The sequence below is a fragment of the Dreissena polymorpha genome, chromosome 13 (assembly GCF_020536995.1).
Source record: "Dreissena polymorpha isolate Duluth1 chromosome 13, UMN_Dpol_1.0, whole genome shotgun sequence".
Classification (NCBI taxonomy): Eukaryota; Metazoa; Mollusca; class Bivalvia; order Myida; family Dreissenidae; genus Dreissena; species Dreissena polymorpha.
Window position 1 is genome coordinate 54,434,082 of NC_068367.1, and position 14,450 is coordinate 54,448,531.

Consider the following 14,450-nt stretch of genomic DNA (forward strand, 5'->3'; position numbering starts at 1 on the left):
TGTGCTCAGTTATAATGCTGAATCCCATATATAACGCGGGTGGATCTTAGCTATTTTCTCTAACCTTCCATTTCAGTCTAGAGCGTTTTCTGGACATTCAAATATGTGGTGTCCATTGTGCTGATTGCATAATGGCTCAATTTTGATTGATCCGAGACTAACCATAACTGTAGAATTGACAATTTAAGTGTGATTATCTATTGTTTGGTGCAATACAGGTGTGAAAATATCAAGCGTTTCATGTATGTGCTATCGATCTTTTGAATAATTGACAGCTTTTAACAAGTTTTATGATACACTTTTCACTTTATTGCTATTTTATAATAGACAATATGAATTTAAATATTGTCTGCTAAAATGCAATTGAAAACGTAACAGGCACAGAGATATTAAATAAAAAATCAAGACGATTAGTTCCATCTAAACGTAGGGTAATAATTATTGTTTACAGAAATTCACTTTCATTTTCACGCGATATTCAGGAAATCTCTGGGAAGCACGTTTTTTGCATGACTGAGTATGACGCAATAAAACAATGTTTGGTATCCTATTGCATTAAATCTAATTAGATCTCACTCATACATTGGCTGTTACAATTAAATGTTAACAGTGCCATAATGCACTGTTCATTTTACAAGTCCAAAAAATGGCATATTTTTGCGTTTATGAAATTCTTAAACACATTTATTGTCATAAATGGTCAGAATTTTTTTTTTAATTGATGTATAAATTATATTGGATTATCAGATATATGCGCACATGAGAAAAACGGCATGTATACAGCTATCAATACAGTAGGGTTTATATGCATGTATTTGCGTATGATCACACACACAACCTTGCAATATTTATGAATGCTCTGAACATATAAAGCGTTTATAACGCTGTCCTGTGACTTGAACCCCATCATCCGCGTTATATTGAAGTTACAGTGTATATGTTTTCTTTTTTAATGCATGTACCTACAACGCCAGCTAGAATTTGAAAAGGGCACGTGGGGCTTTTTTGTCAAAAGGGCACTAAATTCCATGCGCAGTATTTTGTCAAAAGGGCACTTTCGAGCGCGCTGGCGTTTCTAAAATGCTTCCTGTTGCATGTTTATTTATATGTTAATACTATTAAACCATTCAAATATAATGTCCACAACGAGGAATAAATTAATTACAATATAATTACAGATTTATTAATAATTTTTTTTTTTAAGGGCAGGGGGGCCCTAGGAAGGGCAGGGTGGAGGTTAGGGGGGGCAGGGCGGGGCGCCCTTCAATTTAGGCCTAGCTGGAGCACTAACATGTACCAATTATTAAGAAATATTTAAACTGAATTGTTGCTATAATTTTTTACAGTAAAGTATAATAATACCATGAAATTATCAGATACAATAATGCGTTAAATTTTGATAACATTTGATGATAAAACATATAAATTATCAGAAACAATCTTTCTGAGAAAATAAGAAAATTGAGAGGGTTTATAATGCACATTATGTTTCGATTGAATCACAACAGTTTATTAAATTTTTTAGATATAGAGCTGTGAACATTTGTATAAAGAGTTATTTTATATGAAAGAATAACATGCCTGTTGCTTAATATTTACCTCTTAAAATTATATGCAACAATTTTTAAAAAAAAAATCTAAACCTAATTTACAATGCAACAACATGCGAGATATCTTATTCAATGAAACATTTAATACGTGTGAAAAGAGCATTAAACTATTATAGCAATTACAAAAATCAAAGAGCAATAGAAAAAATACAACAAACCCTTACCTGGATTAGAACCATTCAGCCAGACAGTGTAAGATCCAGGATGAGGAAAAGTGAATTCTGCTATTGGGGCATTGCTGTACTGACTTGGGCCTCCCAGTGAAAACTTCCAAGTAAAATATACATCCCCGGTTTCCATGGTAGTACCTTTATAAAATGTAAACATCACCGCTTAAGTAATTGCACCTGGATTTTCATATAAACACTGGCTCAAGGGTTGGCTGCTTCTCTAGATTGAAATTATTTAAAATATCAATTAACATATCAATTAACATAAAAAAATAAAAAGGCACTCATTGGTGATAGGTGTTATAATAAAATTTTATGACTTATTAAAAAATTAATTAACATAAAAACTGTTTCTTTGTTCTAGTGGGGTTGGTATTCATTAAACATGTTCATCATGGTAAAAAAATATCTTCAAATATTAGAATTTTATCTTCTTGTGCAAATTTTATTATCAAATACATATCACTAGTTTTTGTACACATCGACATGATCAAGTTACTGGTGAAAAAATCTGTTCAGAGGCAATGTTTACAAAGATCAGCAAACAATTTATTCTTAATTCATTTTTACTTCAATATTACAGTTTGTTGCAACCAGAACCACAACATTTCAGTAAATGGACACCATTGTTTACGTACAGTAGGTATGTCTCATATGCCTCAAGCAAAACATAATACTTAGTTCTTTTTGACTTAAATGCTTCAAGCATTAATAACGAGTACATAATTATGAACAGCTTAAAGGAGGGTCAGTAGCTGGGAGTTTGATTATTTCAACTGAACAAATACTGAAAATATCATTGGGACTCATTAATGTTCATGGGACTCATTAATGTTCATGGGACTCATTAATGTTCATGGGACTCAGTAATGTTCATGGGACTCATTAATGTTCATGGAGCTCATAAATTGAATTTTCATGGGACTCATTAATGTTCATGGGACTCATTAATATTCATTGGACTCGTAAATATTCATGAAAAATTAATTGTTTATGATGTTGTGGGTAGACCTATCCACGAAATTTAAGAACTCAATCAATAATTTTGCCGAATGTTTGAATTTTTAAAGACAGAATTACAGAAAGCATGAAATACACTTTAGTAACCAATGCAATCCACACAAACAACCAGCTTTTGTTTGGCAATCAAGATCAATCCAGATACTGCATGAATGGGGTAAAAATACACTCTGCACTTCGCTGACACATGAGATTTCATGTAAAACACTAATGCAGTATTTGTGTATTATTACCATTTACATTATTTAGGTAGAACAGACTACTTCATGCTAATTGTTGACACTTTTCATGCCCATTAATAGTGTAAAATGTATTTTTTAGGGATGTTGTATTTTAATCAGCAATCACAGGGCAGATCAAAGGAAATAAAAGCAATTAAAAGATAACGATGTGTCATTAACACCTGATTTAAATTGTTTCTGTGCTTTTATTATTATCAGGCAGTTAAAAACAGAACCATGAGCATGTGTGCTAAGGTGAGCTAAAACAAGATGTGTTTGTGAAACACAATGTCCCCCATATGATGTTTGACATTGTAGGATGACCTTGACCTTGTGAAGGATGACCTTGACCTTGACCTTTCACCTCTCAAAATGTGCAGCTCCATGAGATACACATGCATGCCAAATATCAAGTTGCTATCTTCAATATTGCAAAAGTATTCATAAAATAAGCGATTTGGGCCACATATATTTGACCTCTGACTTTGAAGGATGACCTTGACCGTGACCTTTCACCACTCCAAATGTGCAGCTCCATGAGATGCACATGCATGCCAAATATCAAGTTGCTATCTTTAATATTGCAAAAGTATTTATAAAATGAGCGATTTTGGCCACATATAATTGACCTCTGACCTTGAAGGATGACCTTGACCTTGACTTTTCACCACTCAAAATGTGCAGCTCTATGAGATACACATGCATGCCAAATATCAAGTTGCTATCTTCAATATTGCAAAAGTATTCATAAAATAAGCGATTTTGGCCACATATATTTGACCTCTGACCTTGAAGGATGACCTTGACCTTTCACCACTCAAAAATGTGCAGCTTTATGAGATACACATGCATGCCAAATATGAAGTTGCTATCTTCAATATAGCAAAAGTTATTGCAAAATGTTAAAGTTGGCGCAAACAGACAGACCAACAGACAGACCAACAGACCAACAGACAGGGCAAAAACAATATGTCCCCCACTACTATAGTGGGGGACATAAAAAGAAGAAACACAGTGTGTGTTTTTTGCATTTTGAGTGCAGAATGGGATATACAGTACAGGCACCGTGTACTTAAACAAAAACACCTGTTCACTTTTCTCGATGGGTGACATTTCCACCCCAGGAAACCCGATACCTTGCGGGTCGTGTAATACCATAGGGGACAGTGCTGTGCATTTTGGCATGAACTTACATAGGGTAAGTAAATTGGAAAAATTAAATTTTTCAAAGTCCAATTTGATACAACTGTGTATTAACATTGATAACAAATGTATTGGCCTACATGTAGAAAAAATCCTGACAAATATTCTTTAAATATTCTTTAAAAAATGAGCAAAATGTGGCTCCCTGAAGTAGAAGATTGGGCAAAACGGGCCATGTTCAGGCATTTAGGGGAGAAAAACTGCTTTAATTTGCAAGCCACTACCATTATTAAAGGATTTATACAAACTTTCACATGTCTGCCATAACCTCTCAGCAGGGTTTCTCCAGAAAACTATTTATTGTAGAGAAATTTTCTTTTTATAGTGACCATGTTGGGAAATCATCTTTGCTTTGTAGAGGCCTATAGTAAGTGTATGTGGGCACATATGCATACAAATGTACTTTTAATGCTTTTTAATACATTCAATGATATTATTTGGCTTTCATCCAACATCATTTTAGAAACGTGAATCCTTTGTCTTATATATAATATGGTTATTCAATGTCCACTTTAGATATATAAAACAGCTATCACAATGCTAGTGTTGCCCCCACCCCCACACATTATTATACCGCCACAAAGTATGTTTGGGGGGCTATATAACTATATAGGAATCATTTTGTCCCGACTGTCCCTGTCCCAGTATATTACGTCCATCCCGATTTTTTGTCCGTTTGTCCGCCCGATTTATTTTCATGAAATAAATTTTGAACAAATGAACATACAACATTAAAACTTCATATGTTGATGCAACCTTACTAGCTTTATATATGCACCCCACCGTCTTTTAGGTCACTAGGTCATAGGTCAATGTCACTTAAATCTCTTATATAAAACTTTATCAAAGACTGTATAATGGAAGTGCTTCCACCTACAGCCTTCAAAATTCATATATTGATGCACCTCAATGAGTTTTACAGGTCAAATCCAGTGTCAGATCACAAGGTCAAATGTCAATGTCCCTTCAACCTCTAATAGAAAACTTTAATGTTGTCTTCAGAACAAAAATGCTTCCATCTGCAATCTTCAGACTTCCTATGCACCTGATCTAAATGAGTTTTACATGATCACACTACATTATTTGCCCATTAGGTCAAAGGTCACTGTGTTGTCTGATAAAGAAACATTACATTGGCCCTTCCTGGGTTCTAAAAACCTCATATGTAGATGCATCAATGACTTTTGCGCAACACATACCGTTATGATCAAAGGTGGAATGGAATATAAATTATAAAAAATGCATACTGTAATAAAGTGAGTATAGGTAAAATTTCTTCAACATTCAAACATATTATATCAACATGAGAGCAATTGTTACTCTAAAATCTATCATTGTCATTGCACAAAATCAAAGACTGCTTGTGATTGTAAATTTGTTACAGCAACTAGCTGTAATATGAGCTTTCATTAGTCCCATTTGGGTTGGCAACTTGCATTATTACATCTGCAAGTGGGATAGACAAGAAAAGTTGCTTTTGCTCAGTGTTCCATTTCATCCTCTTAATATATCACATGCATTTAGCAAACATGCTTAGTGTTTTATGGTGGTGTGGTATTAATAACTTATCAAACTTCTTCTCAAGAAGGTCAGATATCTATCTATCTATACTGTCTAACTCCCCTTGCGGTTATTATAATTGACAATATGGTGGACGAACCAGTTATCGAACACATAGGGAATTACGTTAAAATTTAAACACTTAAAATAACAAAAACATAATGTTACAACAACTGACTCAAAGTTTAATAATTTAATAACTTATCCGTAAATTTTCCAGCAAATATCCTTCAAGAATTCATAACAATGATTAAACTTGTCTGTGAACAAGGTAAGTGTTATTCTTTTAATCAACTGTACTTTGTTTGGTTAAGTGTATAAAATCGGTATCAACGTCATGTGTTGAAGTCTTGTTTGCGACTATAAACTAGCAATGGCCAAATTCGTTAAAAGGTGAGTAACAAGTCAGCTCATTGAAATTAAAAGGTCAAAATTAACTACTATTTTGTTTGATAGACAATTCTTTGCAAGGCCAGTCTATGCTTTGTGTGGTTAAATGTATAAAATCGGTATCAACGTCATGTGTTGAAGTCTTGTTTGCGACTATAAACTAGCAATGGCCAAATTCGTTAAAAGGTGAGTAACAAGTCAGCTCATTGAAATTAAAAGGTCAAAATTAACTATTATTTTGTTTGATAGACAATTCTTTCCAAGGCCAGTCTGTGCCGATATTAATGTTACTTAAATACGCTTAACAGTAAAATCACAGAAAACTTAAGGCAATCTAAACAAAATTAAGCGCAAGTTTAGCGACTTCATTTCAAATGAGTTTTTCTCATTATGACACTTGCCGAATTAGCACAAAAAGTCTCAGAACACGCCACATAAATATTTTACATAAAAACACCATACACTTATCAAGGCATAATTTGTATGTACCTAACCAATTAATGTATGCGACAAAGCAGTCAAGTCTTTCTTTATATTTTCCAAAAAGTGTTGGAAAAAGAAAAAAAACTCGATAATGTTGAAAAGGCACTATTTATCATATATAAGGCATTAAAAGTACACTTGAATGCATATGTGCCCACATACGCTTACTGTAGGCCTCTACAAAGCAAAGAAATTGCAACACAAGGGACAAAATTGTAACAAAACCAGGTTTTCATTGTGAAAAAAAAATCTGATAAAGGGAGAAAACTCAAACTGAACTTTTGAAATGACCAAAAAAAATTAACCCCCTTTGTAAGTTTTTTTTTTTTTTTTAAATCTATTTTTAGTCGTGGCGACCTTGACATTGGAGATATTGACGTGATTCTTTCGTGGGACACACCGTCCCATGATGGTGAACAAATGTGCCAAATGATTTTAAAATCTCACAATGAATGACATAGTTATGGCCAGGACAAGCTCATTTATGGCCATTTTTGACCTTTGAACTCAAAGTGTGACCTTGACCTTGGAGATATCGACGTAATTATTTCGCGCGACACACCGTCCAATGATGATGAACAAATGTGCCAAATGATTTTAAAATCTGACAATGAACGACATAGTTATGGCCCGGACAAGCTTATTCCGCCAGCCCGCCAGCCAGCCCGCCAGCCCGCCCGCATTCGCCAATCTAATAACCAGTTTTTTCCTTTGGAAAACCTGGTTAAAATGGTTGAAAAAGAATTATACAGTCACTGCCCGCATATGGTTTCCTGGTCTTCCCCAGATGGTATCAATGTTCTCCCAACATGGTCATTAAAAACGCAAATTTCTCCACAATAAATTGTTTTCTGGAGAAACTCTGCTGAGAGGTTATGGCAGACATGTGAAAGTTTGTATAAATCCATTAATAATGGTAGTGGGTTGCAAATTGAAGCAGTTTTTTCTCCCCTAAATGCCTGACCATGGCCCGTTTTGCCCGATCTTCTACTTCAGGGAGCCACATTTCGCTCATTATTTAAGGAAATTTGTCAGGATTTTTTCTACATGTAGGCCAATACCTTTGTTATCAATGTTAATACACAGTTGTTTCAAATTGGACTTTGAAAAAAATACTTTTTTCCAATTTACTTACCCTATGTAAGTTCATTCCAAAATGCACAGCATGGGGGGGGGGAGGGGGGGGGGGGGGGGGAACACGCTACTGACTGCGGTGTTCAGTGAACACCCGAAATCACCGCAATTGCACGCTATCGTTATCTGTGTCAATAGGGTACTGGAAAAAGACTCAATCACTGAGCAGAAATAAGAAACGGAAACACCCATGATCACCGCGATGACTTTCTTCCAAAGTGTCTAGAACCAGTGTTTCTAATCCCTAAATGTTAAATAAGCATGTGCACTATTAATTATTATTATTGGTCAGTACAAAAGGCCTATAGAAAACTACCGACTGCGTCTTTGTTTTATTTCCTAAACAATCACCGAAAATCCAATATCCTATGTATTATGAAACACAAACTTTAGATAAGCACGTATCGTCTGTCAAAACAATTATTGTACATGTCAGTAAACATGGAAGTAATTCTTGTATATGATCTCGAAAACGGGATTTGCTTTTACATTTACAATTGCGATACCGGTATTTATTTTCATAAGATTTGCTGAAAACAAATGAGAACCAAACAAACATACACAGACAACACAAAATGTAAATAATTAAAGCAAATTAAATTAAAAAACGTTGGTTTATTTTCGAAAAATTGCTTTAACTTTCTCCCAATTTCTAAAAAATGACTTATTCATGTTGAATGAAATCTAAATATAGATGACGCTGTTCATTGGTTGTTGTTAAAGAATATTCATGAACTGTACAATGCACTTTATGTGCAATCAGATACAGTACAATAATTGTTGCAATATTGAACGAACTAAAAGATGATAATGACACAGCATTTTTGCCTTTTATTTATTCAGAGGAAATGCCAATTCCAAATCATTTGCGAGATACATGTGTACCCCGATACTTGAATGGAAATTCACTACGAAGCTTTTACAATGTTGTCTGCTTTTTGTGTATAAATTAATACACCCACGCCTATTTACGCGCGCTTTTTGTCAAGACAAAACTGGACACGAAAATATCTTGGGCCTGTACATGTATTTATTTGTCGCTACAATTTGTAACAGAACATGAATTGTACATGATGCGGGCACACCATATTTGATATAAGGTGATTCACATGTACGCACGAATGAATACCTTTGTCCCGATTGGACGCTTATTTCATCAAATTTTTAAATAGAAACACATGCCGAAATTCATTTGATACTTTACTTTTGTCGTCAATATTAACACTTATAATTTAATGAAAAGGGATCAACACATTCATCAATTATTTGTGTTTAAAAATGGAAATCGGGCATTTATGGGATTATCGAGTAATGGATACAGATGGGAGAAGTTGCATGTATGCAATTGAGACAGTTGACACGTATGTATCGGGGAATCCAGAGACTCGGGATAATACGATTACTACAATCAGTTGTGATGAGTTCTCCATGGCATCAAACTGTTAATTGCAAAATCAAACACGCAATTAACACTCCTCAAGGTGCAGTATGCTACAGCTAGGTGCGAACACAGTTTTCTTTTATACGCCATTTTTAAAAAGACAGAAAACACTGTCATGGGCATGAGTGTGAAAAACATTATTCATTTTCACTTTTAAATGAAAGGGATCAATACAGTACGTTTATGTTCAATTATTTTATTTTTAGCAAACACGATGAACACCGTGTTAGATATGGGTCCGTGGTGATTCGCGGTGTTCGCCTTATCGCAAACGGCCCCCGCGACATTTTATCTGAACACGCATCGCGGGGTTCATATTGGTAGGCGAACACAGTGAGATGAACACCGCAGCGAGTGGCGTTTGTTTAAGTACACAGTGCCTGTACTGTATTTGCATCTGATGAACATTTCCATATGAGATACATTGGTTTTACACTCGTTCCTTGCTTATATATTTAATGGATTGCAATTACCATATCTGCCAGGCTTCTAAGGAAGTATCAACTTCAGTCAAAACTATCAAAGGAAAATAAGAAACTGGTTTTAGAATTTTATTCTATTGGGAAATCAACTTAGTTTCAAATAAGGAATCCATTTATTCCTAGTTTCTAGAAAAAAGCTTTGGCAAACAGCGAAGACCCAGATAAGACGCCGCATGATGTGGCATCTCATCAGGGTCTGCGCTGTTTGCTTAAAGGAATTTCTGTGAGAAATATTCTAAATATAGAAATAAATTATACTAGACATCCCTAATTTTGGAAATAAATTGATCCAATTTAAAAGGATGGGAGAGTCCACTAGGCATAAATGGGTAAATAAGGGGACAGGTGTCTCATTTATAAGACATAAGATATCAGACAAGATTTCATTATCTTGCAAAAAAACACACACAGAAGATGTAGAATCAGCCAGGAAAGCACAAACAGGTCCAAGTCTTAAATAAATAACACATTAAAACTTGGCACATTCAATAAACTGAACATGCAAAACCTGATGTGCCTCAATTAAAAACCCATTAAGATAATGAAATCATCAGACTGTTAACATTTTAATGTGACTGGTAACTGTACAAATTAACTAACATATATACAATTACCAGTACAAGAGCTAATTTAGCATGCCCTACATGTTTTACTTGCGCCAAAGTTTGCTGTCAAACAAAGTCAACACAATTGAATATAATTAAATGCCAAGATCACTGCTATAAACAAATACTTACAGAAGTTACACTAGAGCTTTGCACTTTTGATGTTTTGCCTTACATGACATGAATAAGGACTGTAAGTGCAATTTATTTTGGCACAAACTTAATTTAACCATTCTTGTGTGCATATTTATTAAGTAACTCTAAACACATGATCTCACATACATTTGTCAATTCATCATCTGCATAAACTAAATGGGAGACTGGCAATGTCATTAAAGTCTGCAAAAAATGAATAGGTGACACTGTCGATGCTGTCTAAAACAGACCTATGCATTTATGGTATCTTTATGCATAACAAAAACTAGCAATTGTTTGATTCCGCCAAAAAAAATGCATCACTAAATTTAATTTTTAAAAATCTTTTAACAACAATTGTGGAAACATTTTAATAAAGTTTATTTTATTAATTTTTTTTAATAGACATGTGAATAATTTATACATTGAAGATATTTTAGTAAGTTGATTATTCTACAAACTTGTTATACCCTACATGCCAATATAAGCAACAAGAATGAAGCCTTCCAGTTTGGTTATTCTAGAAACTTGTTATACCCTACATGCCAATAGATGCAACACAAAATAAGCTTACCGTTTCTGAGTATATAAAATCTGGTAGGACTCCCAGCGACCACCACCTGCCTGGTTTCCATGGTTATGGACTGCAGGTCGCTATGGACCCAGACAGTCACGTTTTCCACGTACTCGGATACCTGGTTATAGACATACACCAGCACCTGATGAACCCCTGGGGTGGAGAACTTGTACCTAACCTGTACATAGCACCTCGGATCTTCCTCAACAATTGCTGGTGAAACCCGTCCATTTCCAAAGTCAAGCTCAAAATGAAGCTCGTTAAAATTTACGCCAACAAATGCTGGCTGGTAGACTACAGCAAGAGCTGTCTCGTTGCCTAGAAGGGTATGGGGCATTTTGAGGACATGAACATCTCTGCTCGTTATCTCATCCTGCACATACACGTTAACGATCTCGTATGACTGACGACTCACGTTGTTCATTGCGATCGCAATGAAGCTGTAAATCCAGGAGTGGTTAAAGACGAATGATAGACGGTCGCCTTCTATGTTTGCAAACTTGTCATTGGCTAATTCCACCATCCATCTGAACACTACATCTGATCCAGCAAGAACCTTGGCAGCACATTGGATTGCTTCATCAGTCATTAAATAATGGCTAGAACAAACAGCCTTCAGTCCTTCTATTGGACACTGTACCTCAACATTTGTGACTGCTTCTGCTTCACTCAACGTATTGCTAGCTGTCACATGCACAAGATAAGAGCCTTCATTCTGAATTCGATAAAACAGGTCTGTTGCAGTGGTGAGGAAATCTTCAATAATTTCTAGATCTTCACCATCCACATTGTTGCTAAGATCTGCCTCAACCTCATGATAACTGTCTGGATCTTCAGATTTCATCTTGTAAATACTCCAGTGAACAGAAACGTTGAGTTTTGAGTTCATCTGTACCTGGAATTGCACCTCAGCCCCACAGATACTCAGCCTTTGCCCTCGAAGTTTCACTCCAGCTATTTCATTTAATACAAGAATTTTTCTCTCAAAACGAGCTTCCAGCTTGTAATCAACATCAGACTGCATGCCTTCAATAACATTTTTGTCCTGCAATTTAACATCAGCGTTGTCAATTTTCTTTGAACAGGGAGAGCTGTTAGCAGCATTCTGTCCATCTGTATTCAAGTTTTCTAAAGCAGAAGACTTTTCTAAATCTTTAAGCCCATAGCATTTTTTCTTAGAATTCACATCAGCACCATCAAAAACTGACACATTCACTTCAAAATGGCCTTCATTGTGATAGATATAGTAAAATTTTAAGCTCAGTGTACAACTATCCCCGTAACTAGCGATTATGTCCATTTCCTGGTCGCTACCTTCTATGACTAGTCTTGGAGTAGTGGTGTCTTTAAGTGAAACCTTGCTGCTGTGTCCGTCACCATATGTCACTTGCAAGAACCGGTTGGTTCTGGATGTGGTAACCATGGATACGATGAAGTACACCGGCTCGCCAATCTTTACAATGGGCTTTGAACTTGGGTCAAGGTCAATCGTCAGGTTGCTTAGCAACTGTTTTATTACAATCTGAAATAGCACAAGGAATATGTACAATGCAAGAAGAAAATTAGCTGCATGGTTCGTTATTCTATAGTTTTGGGATATAAATATTTTGGTAAATATCACATGTTCTAAATGATACTTCCCTTTTGTTTTGTAATACATGTACAGTCCAACCTGTCAATAAAGACCACTCAAGGGATTTGGTCGTTGTGGTCTTTGTTCACAGGTGGTCTTTATTCGCAGGGTCGATCGAAACTTTGCAAAATATGCTAGTAGTTTTTTTAACAGGTACCTTATCTATGTATGTGCTCTATTGTTTAAATGTTTGAATACTTATGCGTGTATAATGAAATAAAGGATTGAAAACACAGTTTTGTTTTACATTTGTATATTTATTTTATGTTGTATTTCTATTTCCCCTATGTTTTATTATTTATTTAATTTATCATATACTGTATACATAACTATTGACATACATGTAAACGTACATGTACATGCGTCAACAAACCACTTATGCACTAAGTCATTCACTGACGCGAATTCCGATTCACGCTTAGGGCGTTTACTTTCACAGTTTACGTTCTCCTCGAATTCGTCCATAATCTCATGTTTACGTTTTAAAATGCTCTGAATTTGAGTTTTTCCTACACCAAGATCACTAGCCACTCGTCTACAACTGTGTCCTTTACCTAACAGACTAATGACCTTAACGCGTTCTTCCAACGTCAATAACTTATGCTTGGAAGCCATGATGTTTAACTTGAACTGACAATTTACTTTTCTATAATCTATGAACGTCTTATTACGGAGAAATTTAAGGAGAGAATGACTATCAAAATGTTTGTCTTTAATAGACATCGTAAATGATATGAAACCGTTAATTTCCTTAATGAGTTTATGAAAGCCCCAAATTTGTCTTTGATATTTTTGGCAATAAGTACATTAATCGCGAATCACTTAAATACAAAGGCAAATTTTTACACCTTTGACAAACTGTCAAATGCATAAAAGAAGCAGGCGACTACCAATTAGCAATGCATGTTAAATAAACAAACAACTGCTATCGAGTGCAATAAACTGTCACTTGCCAATATCTCCATAGCGACCGACGAGTCCACATGTAAGATGTGTATCACGTGACTACGCAGCGTCATGGCGGCCTTTTTGTTTTTTGAAAGTTGCTAAATCGTTGATTTTTATGATTGCAGTGGTCGTTGTAAGCTATCAAAATGGAGATTTGGGAATGTAAAAGGGTGGTCGTTGGTCTTTGTTCACAGGTGGGCTTTATTCGCAGGTTCAATATATAGTGAAATCGTTCGGGAGGAAATCAGTGTGGTCGTTATTGACTGTTGGTCGCTATTAACAGGCGGTCGCTCGGGCAGGTTGGAATGTACTTCTATATTCTATTGATAGAGTAGCATACAACCATTAGACCCTATCCTACTCATTTAATTATGATATGATATTCACATGTTGCACTGTATTAGAAGAGTTAAACAAGAGTGCCAAACTGTCACAAGATACGCCCGTTCGAAGGTTTTGGACACCATGCTCAATGCTTGAAAGTGTCCTCAAGACCTAGTTATTGACCCGGCATGACCCATATTTGAACTTGACCTAGATATCACTTAGATGTAACATCTGACTAAATTTGGTGAAGATCAGATGAAAACTACTTCAATTAAAGAGCGGACAACATGCTTAATGCTTGAAATGCACTATGTGACCTCGTTTTTGACCCGGCATGACCCATGTTCGAACTTGACCTACATATCATCTAGACACAACTTCTGACCAAATTAGGTGAAGATCAGATGAAAACTACTTCAATTAGAGAGCGGACACCATGCTAAATGCTTGAAATGCACTAAGTAACCTCGTGACCTAGTTTTTGACCCGGCATGACCCATATTTGAACTTG

At 35.5% G+C, this 14,450-nt stretch overlaps 1 protein-coding gene across 1 annotated transcript in view; it reads right to left on the reverse strand.

The window, feature by feature from the left end:
• Window positions 1–14,450, reverse strand: part of LOC127854678 (uncharacterized) — a 131,980-nt gene that overhangs the window by 10,774 nt on the left and 106,756 nt on the right. Inside the window, exons 8-9 of the mRNA XM_052389739.1 lie at window positions 11,029–12,553; window positions 1,775–1,918 (exon numbers count right to left, since the gene is read on the reverse strand). Of these exons, the coding sequence (XP_052245699.1) occupies window positions 1,775–1,918; window positions 11,029–12,553 (1,669 nt within the window). The remainder of the gene's footprint in view (window positions 1–1,774; window positions 1,919–11,028; window positions 12,554–14,450) is intronic.